Source organism: Cardiocondyla obscurior, linkage group LG23, assembly GCF_019399895.1.
Source record: "Cardiocondyla obscurior isolate alpha-2009 linkage group LG23, Cobs3.1, whole genome shotgun sequence".
NCBI lineage: Eukaryota > Metazoa > Arthropoda > Insecta > Hymenoptera > Formicidae > Cardiocondyla > Cardiocondyla obscurior.
This window is the reverse complement of record NC_091886.1, coordinates 2387795-2406376: the sequence shown is the minus strand read 5'-3', so window position 1 is coordinate 2406376 and position 18582 is coordinate 2387795. Positions and strand designations below refer to the sequence as shown.

The 18582-nt window shown below is 41.0% G+C and overlaps 1 protein-coding gene across 15 annotated transcripts in view; it reads left to right on the top strand.

Moving 5' to 3' along the window:
- Trol (terribly reduced optic lobes) overlaps positions 1-18582 on the top strand; it is a 132160-nt gene that overhangs the window by 101072 nt on the left and 12506 nt on the right. For 4 of the 15 annotated variants that reach the window (XM_070671530.1, XM_070671531.1, XM_070671541.1 and 1 more), the window contains 13 exons: positions 9456-9563; positions 9831-9977; positions 12321-12428; positions 13271-13405; positions 13631-13900; positions 14509-14571; positions 14844-14858; positions 15883-16110; positions 16437-16574; positions 16712-16975; positions 17212-18085; positions 18154-18278; positions 18365-18542. In XM_070671530.1, the coding sequence (XP_070527631.1) occupies positions 9456-9563; positions 9831-9977; positions 12321-12428; positions 13271-13405; positions 13631-13900; positions 14509-14571; positions 14844-14858; positions 15883-16110; positions 16437-16574; positions 16712-16975; positions 17212-18085; positions 18154-18278; positions 18365-18542 (2653 nt within the window). Of the gene's footprint in view, positions 1-432; positions 550-2171; positions 2331-4362; positions 4513-5162; positions 5274-6285; positions 6403-9455; positions 9564-9830; positions 9978-12320; positions 12429-13270; positions 13406-13630; positions 13901-14508; positions 14572-14843; positions 14859-15882; positions 16111-16436; positions 16575-16711; positions 16976-17211; positions 18086-18153; positions 18279-18364; positions 18543-18582 lie in introns of all 15 variants that reach the window. The other 11 variants (XM_070671544.1, XM_070671536.1, XM_070671534.1 and 8 more) reach the window with 9 other exon arrangements.

Here is an 18582-nt window from a genome sequence, read left to right as displayed (position 1 = left end):
CGCGTTTTACCAAAGACGCTTTTCGTGTACAAACTTACGAGTCCTCTGTCACGCCTAAAACTGCTTTAAATGTCTCTTCATATGTTCATAGCTTGTACTTCAACCTCGAGTTCTTTCTGTCTTTCAGTCGCCCATAAAAAAAAAAAACTTCATTATTGTAAAATATTAATTTGCAATATGAATTTAATAATCTCTTTTTTAGGTATAATAATTAAAATTTTTTTCACATAACAATTCAACATTATTTAATAAAAAGAGATTTAATTAAAAATATTACTTACATTTATTACACTATTAAGATACGTGTAATAAATACAACTAGAGCTGTTTTTAATTTTTAAACTTTGATTCGAAAGCTAAAATTGCGACTGAACGACAGAACGCGAGAGTTGATCAGGAGGATCTTTGTTTTTTGCCAATGGCGCTCTGTAGGTTTGGCCCCATGCCCTACCATGGACTTCACCTGCGGAGACGGCTCTTGCATACCGAAGAGCTTGGTCTGTGACGGAGTCGACGACTGCCCCAGGGCAGAAGATGAGCTTAATTGCGGTACATAACCATGTATACCTTTCACGCCACACGGTATCGAAAGAGAGAAAGTTCATAAATAAAAAAATAAAATATATAAAATATAAAAAAAAAGAAACGTGAGCGTGCGTGTGACTTGCTAGCGTTAATATCAATCAATGTTATTTTAATGTAATTCGAGCTTCACAAAAAAAAAAGAAAAAAAAAAGATTTTTTTTTGCAAGTGAAACATAATATTTTTGTAACATTTTATCAGTATCGTTACGCGAACAATAACAAGTGGCGCGATAGAATTTTAGCTACAAGTGGACAGAAATTGATTTAAAATAATTGGTGCGAATTATTTATTCGCGCTGGTATTTAATTCATCGGTTGGTCCGAACAAAATATCCCGTGTAATCTTGCATCGCTAAAATTACGTAATGATCGATTTTAATTCTCTTAATGTGGCCTTTTTGAAATTAATTTTTAACAAGAAAAAAAAAACGTCAAAAAAACGCTCTTTAGAAAGTTTATTAAAAAAAGACATTTAAAAAGAAAAATGTGGAAGTCACGTTTTATCTAATTCTTTCTCTCTTTCGTTACGCTGGTTTTCTATCGAAGCCCTGCTTAACTTGCACCCAAAATAATGCTTGCCACTGAACACCAATTGCTTAATGATTTCACCTTGTTGAATCTAATCACGGACTTGTTCCGCGTTGATTAAACGCTAATTACAGAGCTTAAATTCGGATTCAACGCTAACGTAATTAGAGCTAACAATTTTAATCACGGGCTTCTGATATAATATCTTACAATTATTTTACGCGGTAACGTAATAATTGTTACAGAATAATTTAAATATCGCGATACGTTGAAACGCATATTAATATTTTTACGTACAAAATGTAATTTAATTTAATAATTTCTCATTTATATTTGAAACGTAAATTTTTTTTCTAAATCTTTCACCGAAAGTGCACAGATTATTGTTGCAATAGGCAATGGAGACCACCATACTTTCCGCGAAGTTTGATTCTAAATACCGGAATCGTCCGCCGGCTGACAAACGACCTCATAATAGTAAACCATTATATACATTTACGGAGAGCTAATAATCGTGTATCCTCCCCGCAAAACTAGGGTCGATCGCGAAGAAAGGCTACATTTATCGTCACGACACATTTTTCGCTCATTGCACGCGACATCGTAATTCGCATTAACCGATACGGCAAGTTATTTTTCACGAGCGGTTCATCCGACATAAAGGGTATAGCTTGTGCTCTATAAACGTGAATCGAGATGTAATTTCCAATTTTCTTCCTCATCCATCCCGTAAATCGCAAACCTTTAAATGACACTCTCGTTCTCGCAAAAGCAGCTTGTACCGCTTGTTTCGTGATGTGACAACAGACGGCCGAAAGGCTATTAATCGGGTGGAAGAAAAGCTCGAGAAAAAAAAAAGAAAAAAATAAACAAAAAAAAATCGTGCCCGACGATCGAAACGATCACGTCGCTGATAAACGTTTCGTTCGAAATGATTTTAGGATCGTGAGACGCGCTTTTCGCTTCGATATAGTATATTGTACACGGAGTGATTGTATATATGTGTAAAAATGTGTGTGTTCTTTGCGCATATGTTCGCTGAACAAAACAAAATACAGAGCGGGAATGCACGCCTAACCAGTTCAAATGCGCCACCGGGAACAAGTGCATCGAGGATGACTACGTCTGCGACGGCTATCCGGATTGTCCAGATCACAGCGACGAGAGCTGCCCTCCGTCCGCTAACGACACTACACACACCACTTCGCCTACCACCAGTACGCTCCTTTTTCAATGTGTCCATCGCTTCATTCATGATACATTCACGCGGCCTCGCCAGGCGTGTACCGCTATCGCTACCTCAACTTGTTCCGCTTCAATCATTTTCTAAACGATCGAAGCCTTCAATCGACCCCTTCGCGCAAAAACTTAGTAAAAGTAAGAAAAGTAGCGAATTTTATTTTTGTGCTTTTATTGGAGATACGATAAATGAAACCAAACGTTACATTTTTTAAGAAACTGTCCAGCACCGAGCCAGAAATGTAACGCTCATAAACATTTACGTACTAAATAATTAATTACTAGCTGATAACGAGGTAGAAAGGCTGGATATCTAAACGTTTTTCACCGCGTACGAGTCTACTGTCGTGTTGTGTTGATCCTACGCAAAACTCGACTGCCGAATTCGCCGGACGCGCGGACCGCCGCGGTAGTGTGAGCACGTGCGTGTGTTGACATCTGGCCGGCGGCCTTCGCGTTCCAAGTTCGCAAGGTGGAAGACGCGCGGGCGGCGAACGGCAAGAACCGGTTAGCCCGGCGAATTCGGCAGTCGAGTTTTGCGTAAGGTCAGAACAACAACAAACAGTAGACTAGACGCGGCGAAAAACATTCAGATATCTATTTATAAACACGGTCCACGCTGAACAGTGACCAGATGATCGATACGAGACAGATTTCGTTTCTTTTTTTTTTTTTAAACGACTTCTCAATGTTTTGAAGATAGATATATTTAATCCGCGCGATCTAACATTAGCTGCAAAATTAGATTACCTAGATAAATTTTCACTCGAATATATTATCGTAAAAATAAAATTTATCGCAGCTGAAGAATTTCATACAACACGAATATTGTTCCCTCGTTCTCTTTTCTTTAATTTAAACCTCTCTTGCAAACGCGATCGGTGTCAGCTGCTTATACATGCTCGCGTTCTATGCAGCCTCGCTCTCCGAGAAGTCAGAGAATAAAAATCGAAGATTTGTAAAATATCTTCAGGCCTCGACGGTGCGAGTAAGTCGCCCCCGCCGTCGCCTGCGGCCCGTAACGTTTGGTTTCGGTCGAATCCTCTTAAAGAACTCTTATTTACGCGGGACAAGTGGATCTACCCGCCCGAGCGGATACACGCCTCGGCGATGGTTGTATTTCATTGTGCATTTCTCACGATCAATCGTTACGACCGCGGTCGAGAACGCGATTCTACGTCTTGGTGCTTCTTCGTTGACCCCGACCGGCCATTGTAACGCTCGCTTTTACCGAACTGGGAAAATTTATACTTACGAGACGCGACTGCTAAACTTTATCGGAACAACTTATTGAAGATCTCGAAGTTCCCCTTTTCTCTTCCCTCTTTTGTCTGCTTTTCTTTTTTTTTTTTATATCTCCCGCTACTACAACGAACCGAGTTCTCGACAACGGTTTATATTTTATCGTACCACCCGCGTGCGGAAGGGTCGGAATACACCGGAAACGTATTACCCCGCGAATCCTCCGCTGCGGAAGATTCACGGGTGATCGTCGACGGTACTCTCGCCCGTTCGCACCGCAAATCGCACGTTATAAGGCAACCTGCAGATATATATACGCTATATATGCATTGATATACAAGTAGCTACGTTACGCACGAGTGTACATGCTCGGACGCAGACAGTGGTGTTTAATAAAAGTGCCCTTAATCGTCGCCTTTAAACAGTTCTCCCGTTGCAAGCTTGAAATATCTCCTCCGGTGACGGTTCAATAATTACCCGAAGGAATCGTGAAAAAGAGGTGAAAGGTTTAAATGGAACTCGATTGGAGCATTTTTACGCGGCGCTTCCACGTTTTGCGTGCGGATTGTGCTTGCCGACTGCATATCCTCCTTTTAGTTTCTTCGTCGCATCATTTTCTCAGTTGCATTGTGGTTGCATTCGTAGAGAGTAAGTGCATCGTATACGTATCGCCGCTAATTAACGTGATTAGAATTTTATCTCTGGCCCGCTCGGTGCTCCCTTGCTGCGAGCCTCCCTTGAATGCCCCGTGTATGTGTGTGCGCTTAGAACCGTTCGATTCACGCTGGACACCCGAACGCAAGAGGGAATGCGATCCGAGGACGGAAATGCGGTGCGATGACGGCAGTTGCGTTCTTCTGCGGCGCAAATGCGACAATATCCCCGACTGCTTCGACGGCACCGACGAGCGGGGTTGCGGTAAGGGCTTTCACACCCTCGTTCTCACAGCCCATCCTTTTCCTTCGCCTTCCGCATACTCGTATTAACGATGACAAATGTTTCCTGATCTTTTTCTCTCCGCGTACTCGTATTAATGATGACGAACGGTTCCTTATCTGACTCCGTTTCTAAGGAATCTCGTGTAAGACGAATTTTCGCTAAGTATCTTTCAGCTTTCCTTCGCCCGGAAGTTTTCGGATTTTTTTTCAATTTTAGAAATATAATTATTCTTTCCCTGAAGATATAATATTAAACTCGCTTCTTATATATCAATGATGTTCGTCGATTAATAATTTAATTTGAACGTTTATTACTGGCGAGTCAACGTTTATTAATGCCATTCAAATTAATTATGTACTTGCAATTGACTTATTGAAAATTTGTAAATTTATAAACAATTTTACATTTGAAAGACTTCGAGTAATTTTTAAATATTATGAAATATTTGTATTTTTTAAAAATACTTTTTCAACAGTTTTATTGACTTTTTCATTACCGCCGAAGTCTTCGTTAATTTTATATAACACGTGTTTAAGTAACGAACGATAATTTCATTATTGATGACTCCTCGTTACGTCCCAATTCCCAATGCTTTTTGCAAGAGCTTTTGACATGTCTGTGTCATAAAGGGATATGCACACCTGCCGAATGGAAGTGCGCCAGCGGCGAATGCTTGCCGGAAAGCCAAAGGTGCGATGGGGTAATGCAATGCAGCGACGGTTCCGATGAGGATCGATGCGGTAATTATATAATAGCTTCCGTCCGTAATCGTCCAGAAAAAAAAAATGGCCTTTTCACAGCTCTTGCTCGCACAATCGCATACGGCAAAGCTTTTACAAATTTTTCCTTATCAAGATAAAAATCTTGCCAGCTCCATTTATTTACGATTTGCTCAGATCCTCGAATAATTCGATTAAAATAATTTCCAGTTTAAGATTAATCTAATATTAATTACGCGGCATGTTACGAAATTTTAGCTTAAATTATTTAATAACGTATTTTCTAACTAATGCCTGCATGGAACAATTTTTTTATTTTACTCGGTATTGCATTCCTCTTTTGCGAAAGATCGCATGTTGCATTTTATCTACGTTATAATAGTGGCGCACGTGTGTCTCTGGGAGTGTAACCAATATGAAAAATCAAAAGCGCATGATAAAAAGCTCCCGTAAGTAGCTCACGATAATATTAATTGAATGTAAGATAAATCACTATCCCGATCAATCATGAGGATTGATTATTCTCTTGCACACTTTGCCTTGGAAACTTATTAGATCAGAGTGGCTGGTGTACTCGGCAAAGTGCAATAATATACAACTAACAAGGGTGACGAAGCCACGTCTGTGCGTATGATAAGAAACGCGTAACAATTCAACATCCTTGTAAATAATCATAGAGCTAATTATCGCTTTAACAATATCATTAATAATCTGTTCAAGATAAACTGAAACGTTAACACATATAATTGATAAAAATATATTAACTCAGTTCTTTTTTTTTTTTTTTTTTGTGGAAGAAAAGAAATGTGTACGAATATCGTGACGATTATTTAAATGATAACAAAATAAAATTATTTCTATTTTGCGGTAATTTTAGTGCATTTCTCTTTATATTGCTCGATTATCTTGAACAAACACGGGACCCTGCAGTGGTAAGGCCATTTTTTTTTCTCTCTCTCTTCCTGCCTCTTTTCCCCCCTGTATGGATAGCATGCACGATAATACTCGACATGGAACTTGGTAATTATTGTAGTAACCAAATGTCCGGCTGGATGGTTTCGATGCAACGACGGATTGTGCCTCGACATTAAGAGACGTTGCGATGGCCGGCCGCATTGCTCGGACGGCTCCGACGAGATCAATTGCCCTCGTAACTGATTTTTAATTTCGCTTTATTTCATGTGCCGAGGACGATATAGACCTAAGCCACACGCCTAGAATCTTCGATATACAGTAGTTCCGACAGATTCTGCTTTCTAGTTATCTCCTATTCGAATGACGTGGCGGTATCTTCGGTAGTATTGCATTACAAGTTCTTCATTAGGAAATTCTATATTAATTTTTTTTTTTCCTAGTCACGCAGTTGCATTTTGTAGCTTAGGTCTGTGTCTTTCTTAGCGCATTATTCTTTTTCTTTTTTTATGATAATCGGCACGAAGGAAGCTTACCGTTAATTTGTGAATTAGCCAACGAAATTTAATATCGTATATTGATGTAATTATAGTCGAAGTACGTTAATCGAAACGGTAATTTTTCTTCATGCGCTATTTATTCTATTTTTAATCTATCTATAATTACTCGACATCTCTTCGTTCTCTCTTGCCTCCCAAACTATTTTTCATCAGCATTCTCATCGTGAGTCATAATATTTCCTGCGATGTGTGGTATTCTTGTTATGGGCATATGATACTTATTCTTAGCAAATTAACAATGAATGAATGCGACTGATTACTAATTACACTTGCTCGTCAATCAGTTTTTCGTCATTTCATCATATGTTATTAAAAAGATGCTCAATCATGTGTGTTTCAGTGTTTAAAGATTTGAAGTGAATATCGAATTAGTTGTCGCGTTTAAAACTTGTGTCGTTCTTTATTTTCCGGCACTTGATTCTATTTTTATTTCAAATCTTTATTTGATACTCTTTATCGTTGTCAATTTTAATATTGAAATTGGCATTCTTTTAATCCCGCGCATATTAATGCGGGACAAAAATATCGCGTCGACCTCGTCTCTAAAGGGTAGTTCGCGTGCTCCAGCTTTCGCGTCGTTTCGCTTGCGCCAGATAGGCTTGCACGGCAAGACAATAGACGCGGCGAAAGATGCAGCATGCGAAGCCCAGAATCCGATTTACCGGGGACATGTCGATCGTGCAAAAACGACGGCTACCCAAAGATTCTGTTCCCGCAGTCGCAACGACGGCGACTCGACACGACCGCTCGAACGACTCGTCGCGCGCACGTCGGTGTTTCAAGTCGGCAATTAAGAGGCTGTGTAACTAATACGGGCGCACAAGCGCGCACACGTACGCGGAAGCTGTTAATCTCATTTCGCCGCCCTGTATCGACCGTTCGAGCACGTTTTAGCCGGACGTTGACTGGCCATTAACTTGAATACCGACGTGTCGCGGCATCACTTGTCGCAGTCATCTTGGAACGGCCCTCAAAGACCGATGGATCGAAGGCAATTCGCGAGGATTTATTTCGAAATTCAAAAGGCCGACTGCGAAACTCAGGACTTGCTTACGAAATGTTTAAACTCTTTTATTAATTAGCGAAGCAATTGAAATAAAGAGGGCACGAATTAACGTACCTTGTATTTGGAAATAAGAAGGAAAAATTAATTAAAATAAAATAAAAAGAAATAAGAACGCACGAGTTCGAACGATGATAAAGCCAAGTTCGGTTTCGTAGTTTGCGTACGAGTTAATTTCCGAAATAAACTACGATTAAATTTCTTTCAATTCGTCCATGTGTAATCAACGGTTTCTCTTTGTATGTTTTAGCATTATATACGTATCTTGAATCATTTTAGTCGAGACACGATGAAATATAACGAGATGAAGTAGACAAACTGGTTAATTAAAAAACGACTGATTTATAATCCTACAATGTTTTTTCGTATATTTTACCGTGTCTCGGTTCTCATAGCTGTTTGTGCCTTGATCTTGAATATTGGATACTCAATAACATACTTGCGTACATAACATACATCTTGATTACGCGCTCTGACTTCTTGACATGCATTTTGCATTGATTATGGATGGGATCGAACTAACTCTACCTATTCTTTACTTCTCTCTGTCTTTCTACTTGTCTATCTGTATATCTACTTACTATCTATACTGTCTGTCCATTTTCAGCACAGGTTGCCTGATCTTTGAATTGTGCGCTATTTATATGTGTATATATACATATATAATACAAATATATAAATAAATAAATATATATATATATATATATTTATATATTAATGTATACAAGTTGCATATGTATATATACTTTTCTCTGATACCCTTTTACCTCCGGTTATTTACGTCTCCGCAATTTTCCACGCCGCGCGCTGACGCGTGCACAAACCGCGCTCCATTGTTGCGTAGAGCGCGTAAAAGCTCGCGACTGACGTAATGCGAACTTTTGTAAATGTCACGTTTTTCACGATGGTTCTCTCCCACGTTTGAGAAACTAAGTTTAACCCGTTTATTAATTTATATATAAAAAAAAAACCGTGCGTTTCCGTGAAAAGATCCTAAGCAAATTAAGACTCGTTTAATGCAAAAAATAAAACGAAATTTACACGCGCGGTTGTTACTGTAAAATTCCTAAGATTACGATAATAATCCGGTTTAGCGGAACGGCACAGCCGCGAGAATTGTAGATCAGAATATCCGGAAGTAACGGCCGTCCGCAATTTTCTTTCACGGTTTTTCGTTTAATCAATCGATGGTGGATACGTGCACGCGGCACCGCGCCGCCGTCTCCGTATTTCTCGAGATAATACGACGCGGCAATGTGCACGATACTTATTTGACGAGGTCGCTCCAGCGCACTTTTATCGCCCTCCGTCCATCACGGGAGGAAGCACCTCTCGCGGGACTCCTTATCGATCGATAATTATCGAAGGCACTTGGTTAGCCTCGCGCATCTAATTTCTTCCTGCAAGGGTGAGGGCTGCGCCGCACATATCGGAGCCGTTTGCAATATTTTTTTTTTTTCTCTTTTTTTCCCGGCTGACTCATATCGAGGGTATTCTACGAGATCTCGCTTGACAGCCCGGCGAGACGTAAGAATAATCGCTCGCGATTGATTATTATTATACAAATGTGCACATTGTCGCCTCGCGCCGTTCGCGTACAAAGGACACTCCGCGTCGCCTGTGCCCCGTCCTTATTCGCCATTCAACGGAGTTGATTGGTTTTTGCAGACTGTCCCGTCGGTGAACAACCTTGCGACAACGGCGTCTGTATCAATAAGAACTTCTTCTGCGACCGCAATATCGACTGCCACGACGGAAGTGACGAACAAAATTGCCGTAAGGATATCTTTAGATACATTTTTACGCTACCTTCACCGATAGTTGCGCCACGTACTCGCAAGCGTTATCAATGCGGTGCTATCGATGCACCTTACGTCCCGATAAGCGGGATGTTTTTTAAGTAAAATACACAAATGCACTTTGCGATTTAACGCGCTGAAAGGTATCGGACGATTATTCGCGGTAAATCTTCGCTGTTTCGTTCGGCGGATTTTTATTTGAAGTCGGCGGCTTTGATGAATCGATTTCGTTTTCGTTTTATAGCGGACAGCGGGGAGACGAACGGCGTGGGCCAGGAATGTCATCACGACAGTTTCATCTGCAGCGATCGCACCTGTATACCGCGAGCCGCAGTCTGCGACGGACATGCGGATTGCCCGCGCGACGAAGACGAGATTAATTGCCATCGAGGTAAGTCAATCGCCCGGAATCCGCCCCCGCGTTATCCCTACGTCGTTTGCACCGTAAAGAGCCACGTTAATTTAGGTTCCGATAGAACGATCCTTGTCGATAAAGTATTCAGAAGATGGATACCGAATTCTCGCCCGTTGATTAATTCAGGCACGTCGGTACGGTTTCGCCTTTGGAGCGTATTCGCAGCCAGAACTTAAAGCAGCATCGGGAGGCACGAGTTCGAGGACGGCGATTTCTTTTCCTCTCGGTTTATAGTCTTATGTCGGTACCGCGTACGCACGCGACGTTGAATAAATACTTCCCCGGGCGAGATTTAATATTTAATCCCGCTTTGATTATACTTTGCGCAACGGGCGAGTTGTTACCCTGGTAAGCTCCATGTGCTCTGCTAATGGTCTCGCTTCTTAAAATCGTCCGTGTAAATAAATCTTACTTTTAAGTCGAAGAAAGACGATACTTGTGTTACGAACGTAGGCGGCGCGAATCGCGTTTGTTTCGCGTAAGGCTATTTTTCGTTACATCCGAGCCGGCTTTGAGTCCCGATTACGCGTACGGGTCCTCAGCGAGGAAAGGGCTTTTCTCTCGAGAATTTTCGGGCGTACGGCGTGTATCAGTTGCGACCGCGTCGCCAATACATCAACGACCACGACCACGTGAAACACCGCAGCTCAGATTGAGTTACTTCTAGGTGTAGACGCCTCGGATAGCGCCTTTTCGAGGGGGCGTTCAGAGACGCCGGGGGTGGTAGCCGGGGTGAATCCGGATAACGAGGCTTACAGCCCAGACACATATGCAAATGCAGATGTGCCGCCGACAAATCTGAGCACGCCGAGGAGTTGTGCTCCGGATGATTTTGTTTGCGCCGACGGCACTTGCATCCCCGAAACCCACCACTGCGACCATTTCTACGATTGCCGCGACTTTACCGACGAACAGTACTGCTTCGGTTAGATTATTTATAGATCACGAAAATCTGGTGACACCGCACGCACCCACGCGTCGAAGTCTCGCGCGCTTTTCCCCTTTTCTTCGACGGGGCTCCGTAAATTTTCCGGTTGCCGGCGAGTCACTCGCACGTTAGTATCCCTCGCCCGCGAATTATTCTTCGCGTACTTGTGAATTTATCCCGGCGATAACGTTTGGCTTCTTGATAAAATTTGATAAAGATAAAAGAAACTTAGCGCTCTTTGTACTTGATAGTATCCCGCCGTTTTACTTTATCGGTGAACAGACTCGTCAATTTTTTTTTGATTTAATAAATATTCTCATTCGACGTGACATTTCTCTATAAGGTTGTCTTCGGTGATATCTAGAATTTATACTTCTCGTTAATATTCGGTTTTCCATTTTAATAGAAATTGATCGAGCTGATTAAAATTCTTATCCGCGGGACAGTTCGAGATATTGATGAAAGCACCAGATTCTCTTAGATCTATGTCCTTTTCTGCCAATCTGTGTTAGCAGCTGAATAGAAGATGTGTAGGTTGTTCCAGTAGAGACTTGATTACACTTCTCAAATTTATCATCGCAGTCTTATATATTACCCGGCGCATCTTTATAAATAATAGTGCATCTCTGCCTGACGTAAAATTTAGATCGTTTATTTTTCTCGTAGGTAGAACGTTTGGCATAAATTCTATTTGGCATGCATAGCACGAGGAAAGTACATTTTTATCTTGCATATTTTTATGTACCATATTTCAGAAGAAAAAAAAAAAAAGAAATTACTTTGAAGAATTGATATTTAAAGCCTTCATTAATAGCATTCGTATATATTATTACTAGTTGACGAAATTAAATATAAATTTGAAAAAAAAATATATAAATGTCTTTCCTCCTGAATTCTCTATATTAAAGTTATATTGAATGACGAATTATACGTAAGTGTTCGTAGATGAGAATAACAATCAGTGCACACGGTATTAAAAAATTTTAAACACACGACGACGTGTTGCGTCAGCTGATCGGTTCTATACTGTATGAACTGATTTCCGAAATACGGTCTAGATTTTAGAACGGAGCTGTCTAAATTAGTAATAATTAGTATAAAATTAAAGCTAAAAAAAAAAAGAAAAAAAAAGGAACGAAACAGAGAAAGAATGCCTAGTTAGACAGCTTTGCTCCAGATTACATTTAACATTTTTTTCTAGGTAATGAGATCTTTATCTCCGTATTTATATTTCGTCGTTAGATCATTGTTTAGATTGTAATGACGGACATATGATGGTTCCATGGCTAACAGTTTACATGTATTTGTGTCTCATATATATATCGTTTCTTTAACGGACCCTGACGATTCACGGTTATCTCGTTGACGTACAACGCAAGTTCTTATTTTAGGATGCACGCGGGACCAATTCCAGTGCGCAAATGGGGAGTGCATTCGCACCGATCAAAAGTGTAACGGATATATCGAGTGCGCCGACGGTTCCGACGAAGAGGAATGCGGTGAGTGCGAAGGGATAATTAGCGGTATAAAAAATTTTTTTAACTCACCGGGTCGACGCGGAGTGGTAGTTATGCACGTAGTAGGTAGTATACACAGCAGACGACACTGTAATATACAAATATGAAATATAAATTATAAAAATGTTCAAAATAAAGTCCAACGTAATAATAAAAAAAAATTCACGCGGCTCTAACGAGTTTTTCAATTAAATAGCAAAAAATGAAGTTGCTTATTATTTACACGAAATTTCTGATAAGTTAAATATTTCTAAAATATATGTTTTTAATTTTAATTCTTATCAGAGTAACAAAGAGGTCCGAATAAATAATTAAAGAACTGATAATTTTACGGAAATAAAAAATAATGCTCACCTTCAGGGTACTTCGTTGAAACATGATGCCTTTCGCCTCCTCCTCCTTCTCCTCCTCCTCTCAGAACGTCTAGGTATCGGGCCGAATCTTTCCTCCACATGCGTAGAAAACACTCGCGAAAAACTGAACGAAACAAAAGCAAATCGCGCGACACTACAGCACTACCTTCTGTCTGATTTTTTAAATAGCACTCTCGACGAAATTAAAGCACCGAATAATCGGCCACGATATCAACGACGAACGTACGTTAGCTTCTCTGGATGTTTGCCTAAACAGAATAAGAATTACAATTAGATAACACAACAGAAATAATTTATAAATGTGCCGTGAAATATATATACGCGCTACGAGATGTATAATTGATAACGTGCAGTAAAATATACATATAATTTTTTAAACTATTTTTTTAAATTAATTTAATTTTAAATCTAATTAATATCTTTTTTCAATCTTTATTGTTATTTTATTAGAACCGCCAGAGCCACCACCGGGTCATTGTGCCGCGGATCAATATATGTGTATTTCGGACAGAAGATGCGTCCCGATATCTTCTATCTGTAACGGAATTCCAGAATGCCGGGATGGATCTGACGAACATAATTGTGGTAAGTCATTAACGTGCATTTAATTCAATAGTCTACGAAAATAAATTATGGACAAATCGACGACGTCGAAAATCGATAAGATTCATTTCAAAGTCCCGCGTTGATTGATAAGAATTAATAAATTGACGGCGCGACTTTTCGTGCTCGCTCTCTGGCCGTCAAGGTAGTCTAAGTAGCTCTGGAAAAATTCATTATAATGACACGTATTTAACGACGAAAATAAAGTACAAAAAGAAGCGTGCTCGCACGAGGAATGGAGGTGCAAGAGCGGCGACTGCATACCCGAGCATCAGCGTTGCGATCGCCGGATTGATTGCCCGGATGACGACAGCGACGAGTTAGATTGTCACTATAGGCAAAGAAATCATAGTAGGTGCAGCTCGCACGAATGGATGTGCAATAACGGCCATTGCATCCCGCTGCATCAGCGATGCGACAAAAGGCTCGACTGTCCGAGAGACATGTCCGACGAGATGGGCTGCAGTTATGATAATTGTGAGTCCTCCCTTGTAGTTAGCCGTCTGGGGGAAGCGGAGGCCGCCTTCGGGAAAGGGGATCGCACGGCCGGCCGATAACACGCCATGCGCTAATCAATAATACCTTGTAAATATCCATGACACCGTAACATAATATCCGCTGTAACATAATACTATAATGTTTTATGTAACACTAAAAGGTATTTATTATTTCCGTTTGCAGCGGATGGGATACGATCAAATGAGTCTGTATTACGTTTCCGCCATTTAAGTTATAATTCCACCTTTACCCGATAATGTACACACTTTTAATCGGGGAATAACAATCTGTTTTTAATGATAAATAATACAAGGGCCCGCTCGTACGAAACCTTCCCTCGGTTTTCGCAGCGGTGCATAATAAAATGTAGTAGTAGACGCCACGATGTGCATCGTAGTTTCCAAAAGAGTACGTTAATAACTGTACTAAAATATGAAACTGCATTTTCCCGTAGAGATATCAAACGTAGAAAGGTGTAGGGTAGTTGTTAACAACGGAACGTTAATATAAATCTTATAATTAACAATTATTTTCATCGGTGCTTCTACGATTGTATGTTGACTCAGTATTTTCGTTCCTGTCGACAGATACCGATCCAACGTCCAAGCTCAAGCTGAAAACGTATCCCAGTGAACAAGTGATTAAAGAAAGTAAGTACTACCATTCTTACCAAGTCGAGTACTGATTTGATGATATGTTGTACATGCATTTGTTGCAACTTCAATTTTTAGATAGTTATCGCCTGACTAAAGTATCTCATTGAACGAGCATCTGAATTATTTATCGAGTAGTAAAATTAACACATAATAATACAAGTAATATTAAAAAAAAAAAAAAGAAAGTGAGCAACAAGTGCCGCCGATTTAAGATATCAAAAAGGAAATTAATTAATATGTTTGTTATATTTTCTTGCCTTGGCCAGACCCGGCGAAGCAAGGTAAGATTTCTTCAAAAAAAAATATAAGCTGTAAATCATGCTGTGGGCTAAAATAATCTTCATAAATCATTAGATGTGTAAAATTGAACATAAGTATTTCAGTTATGATTTTACGTTTAAGTGTTTGCATATATGTACTTATACGTAGATGTCTGTACGAGATGAATACGTATCTCGTTTTTTATTATTTTCTGTTCCAGATTAATTTTTTTAATAGCAAAATAAGCAGTAGAATTTATTCTAAAAACGCGGAATAAACTTTCTGATTATTAAGTATGATTTAATGTTCAACATTTTGTTTCACAAATATTATATTGCAATTATAAAATTATAAAGATTACATTTATTTAAAAAGGAAAAAGCTATTTTTATGCAGTCAAATTATAACAACCAAAAATGTCATTAATAATATCGTTTGGAGCCATGCATGCAAATGTTAATGACGCATGATAGCTAAAGTGATTCAAAACGAACAGAATGAGCTTCAAATTTACTTGCAAAGTCTTCGATTGTCGTTTAATCGTACATGTCACTGACAAAAATATTTCTTGGCATTAATTTCTGCAAAAAATCTTCAATTCTATCACGCCAAATGTCTTGCATAAAATATCTTCGCTCTCTGCGTGCAAAATAATTCCGTACCGGGTAACAAAAAGCTGCTTTCGCGACGCAGATCGAAATAATCGTTTCTGAAAATCAAAATCTTTCTCCCTCAATATACCGATCGAATAATACTCCAATACCAGCAACGTAAATCGCTGCGCAAAGCTGCAAGAGAATGCTCCGCTGTCGCGAAAGCAGCTTCGATACGAAGCCGTGAAATGAAAATACCGCGAGAATTATAAAAATGCTGCACGATGATCGGACTAACACGTTATCAATTACCATCTTGAATTCGAGAAACGAAAAGGCTTACTCACCGGTCACGTACGAACGAAGCACTTGCTTCGGGGCGTACTTCCCGCGGCGGTGCATCTCCCTCAGTGCTCGAGCGGATTTGTAACACCTTAGATGTTCCCGACAGGTCGCGAGGTCGTCTTCCAATGCCGCGACGAGGGTCTCCTGCGTGCCAGAGTACGGTGGATCCGCGGCAACGGGCTGCCTCTGCCGCCCGGCAGTCGGGACAACAATGGCCGTCTGGAAATACCGAATATTCAGCTCGATCACGCCGGGACTTACGTTTGCGAGGCCGTGGGTTACCCGCCCGCCACTCCGGGCCGCCAAGTGACCGTCGTCCTCAGCGTCGAGAAGTGTACGTACCTCCCTCGCTTTCGTGATTTACGGGCACCTGTTACGGGACCGCGATACTTCCTCTGCGAGAATCACTTATTGGAGTAACTGCCAAATTCAAAAGTTTTACTGAACCTTCCAGTCAGTGCTGCCGCGCAGTACGAGCAAAGAAAAGTGTCGGGGGTGGGGGAAAGTATTGCAGTGACTGAACTATCTTCATGTTGCGTTAGCTACGCGCTAAGTGGCTGGCGCCTCGGGTGTTAAGTTTTATCCCTAGCCTCGCAGGCGACGGTGCCATCACGTCTCGCGGTAAATGCGGCAACGTTCGTAATATAAAAATAATTACAGTTGAGATGCCGGCTACCAGACCGCCGAAAGTGTGCCAGTTCGACCAGGCTACCTGCAGCAACGGCAATTGTATCCCGAAGTCGTACGTTTGCGACGGCAAGTTCGACTGCACCGATGGATCCGACGAGATGCGATGCAGTAAGTACGGTGAACGCCGACCCGGCGAGTAAATGACAGCGTCGTTATAGTAGCGTTACGGTGCCGTGACATCGCGATAATGTTCTGTGTTCGTTGGGCGCACCCACCATTCGTATTTCACGCAAACGTTTCGGCAGGTCCACACGGCTGCGAGCCCAACGAGTTCCGTTGCAATAATAAGGAGTGCATCAGCAAGGTATGGCGTTGTGACGGCGACAAAGACTGCGCGGACAACAGCGACGAAGAAAACTGCACCCCGTCTCCCCCGGGATCAGTGTGCAGCTACACCGAGTTCGCTTGCAGCACAAACAACAGTCCCGGAAGTATCCCGTGTATCCCGAAAAGCTTTCATTGCGACATGGAACGCGACTGTATCGATGGCAGCGATGAAATTGGATGCTGTCAGTATCAATTTAATAAGCGCAAAGCATCAATATTTTATTGCCTCGATTGCCCTGCGATTTTTGTTTTAAATAAATTAAGTAAACAGTAACTATAACCATCACAAATATTTTAAAGTTGTCTAATTTTTTTTATATTTTATATTTTTTTTTTATTGAATACATTTTATGAAATTTATTTTGCTGTATTTTTGACATGTTTCTGTGTCGAGATGTCTGACTTTTTCTTTTTACAGCTCCGGTTTACATCACGAAACCACCACCGCCGATGGTCGTCCTTGTGCCAGGTGACTTGTTAGTCCTTACCTGCACCGCAATCGGTGTTCCGACACCGGAAATCAACTGGCGTCTCAATTGGGGACACATTCCTGAGAAATGCACGACCAAGTCCATTAACGGAACAGGTACTCTAACGTGCCCGAATATACAGACTGAAGACCAGGGCGCGTACTCGTGCGAGGGATTGAACGGTGCAGGCTTTGTCTTTGCCGTGCCAGATGCCATCCTCGTCGTGAAAGATCGCGGCAACGTTTGTCCGAAGGGCAAGTTTAATTCCGAGGCTAAAGCTGCCGAGGAGTGTATTTCATGTTTCTGTTTCGGCGTCGCCACCGAGTGTCGCAGCGCAGATCTATTCACTTATCAATTTCCACCGCCGTTTGATCGTCCCAAGATCGTCTCAGTCGAAATTGTTCCGACCATTAAAATCTTAGGTGACATTAATAATCAGATATCTCAAATCCGCCCAATTGGCCGAGACGGCGTTCAGTTGCTGGAATCATTCATCAACGATTTGGACGCCTACAAGGTTCCTTATTTTGCGCTGCCGGAGAATTATCATGGAAGTCAATTGAAGTCTTATGGCGGCTACTTGAAGTATACAATTCGTCACAGTGGTAACGGGACGCCGAACCATGCACCCTCCGTCATTTTAAGTGGCAACAACTACATTCTAATACACAGAGGTAAAGAGCCAGCACCGGATTACGAGACTGAGAGGTCCGTCAGATTTTTCTACGGTGATTGGTACAAGCAGCAAGGAAGAAGCGAGGTTCTCGCCTCTAGAGAAGAAATTATGATGACGCTGGCAAATGTAGATAACATTGTTATAAAGTAGGTATCGAGATTATATTAAAAAAATTTTTAGAACAATTTTTATCTATATGTTTGATAAATTTTAGAGTGAAATACGAAGATTCGCCACAATTGGACGTTCGTCTTACCAATATCATTATGGACACCGCTGATGTACGGAACACCGGCCTAGGATCCGCGTCCTTTGTCGAAGAATGTCAATGCCCTACTGGTACATAATCTTTTAATAATTAATCAAATATTTGTGATAATAAAATTTTATTAAATATACTAATTACTATCTTAACTATTTTTAAGGATACTCTGGTCTGTCTTGCGAGCACTGCGCACCTGGTTATTTGAGGCGTGAAAGCGGACCGTGGCTCGGACAGTGTTACAGGGATGAACCACCGTGTCTCCCGGGATATTACGGCGATCCCTCGAGAAACATTCCTTGCCAAGTTTGCCCTTGTCCTCTTACTAATCCATCGAATCAGTAAGACACAATTTAATACATATTACGTCGCAGTATTTTA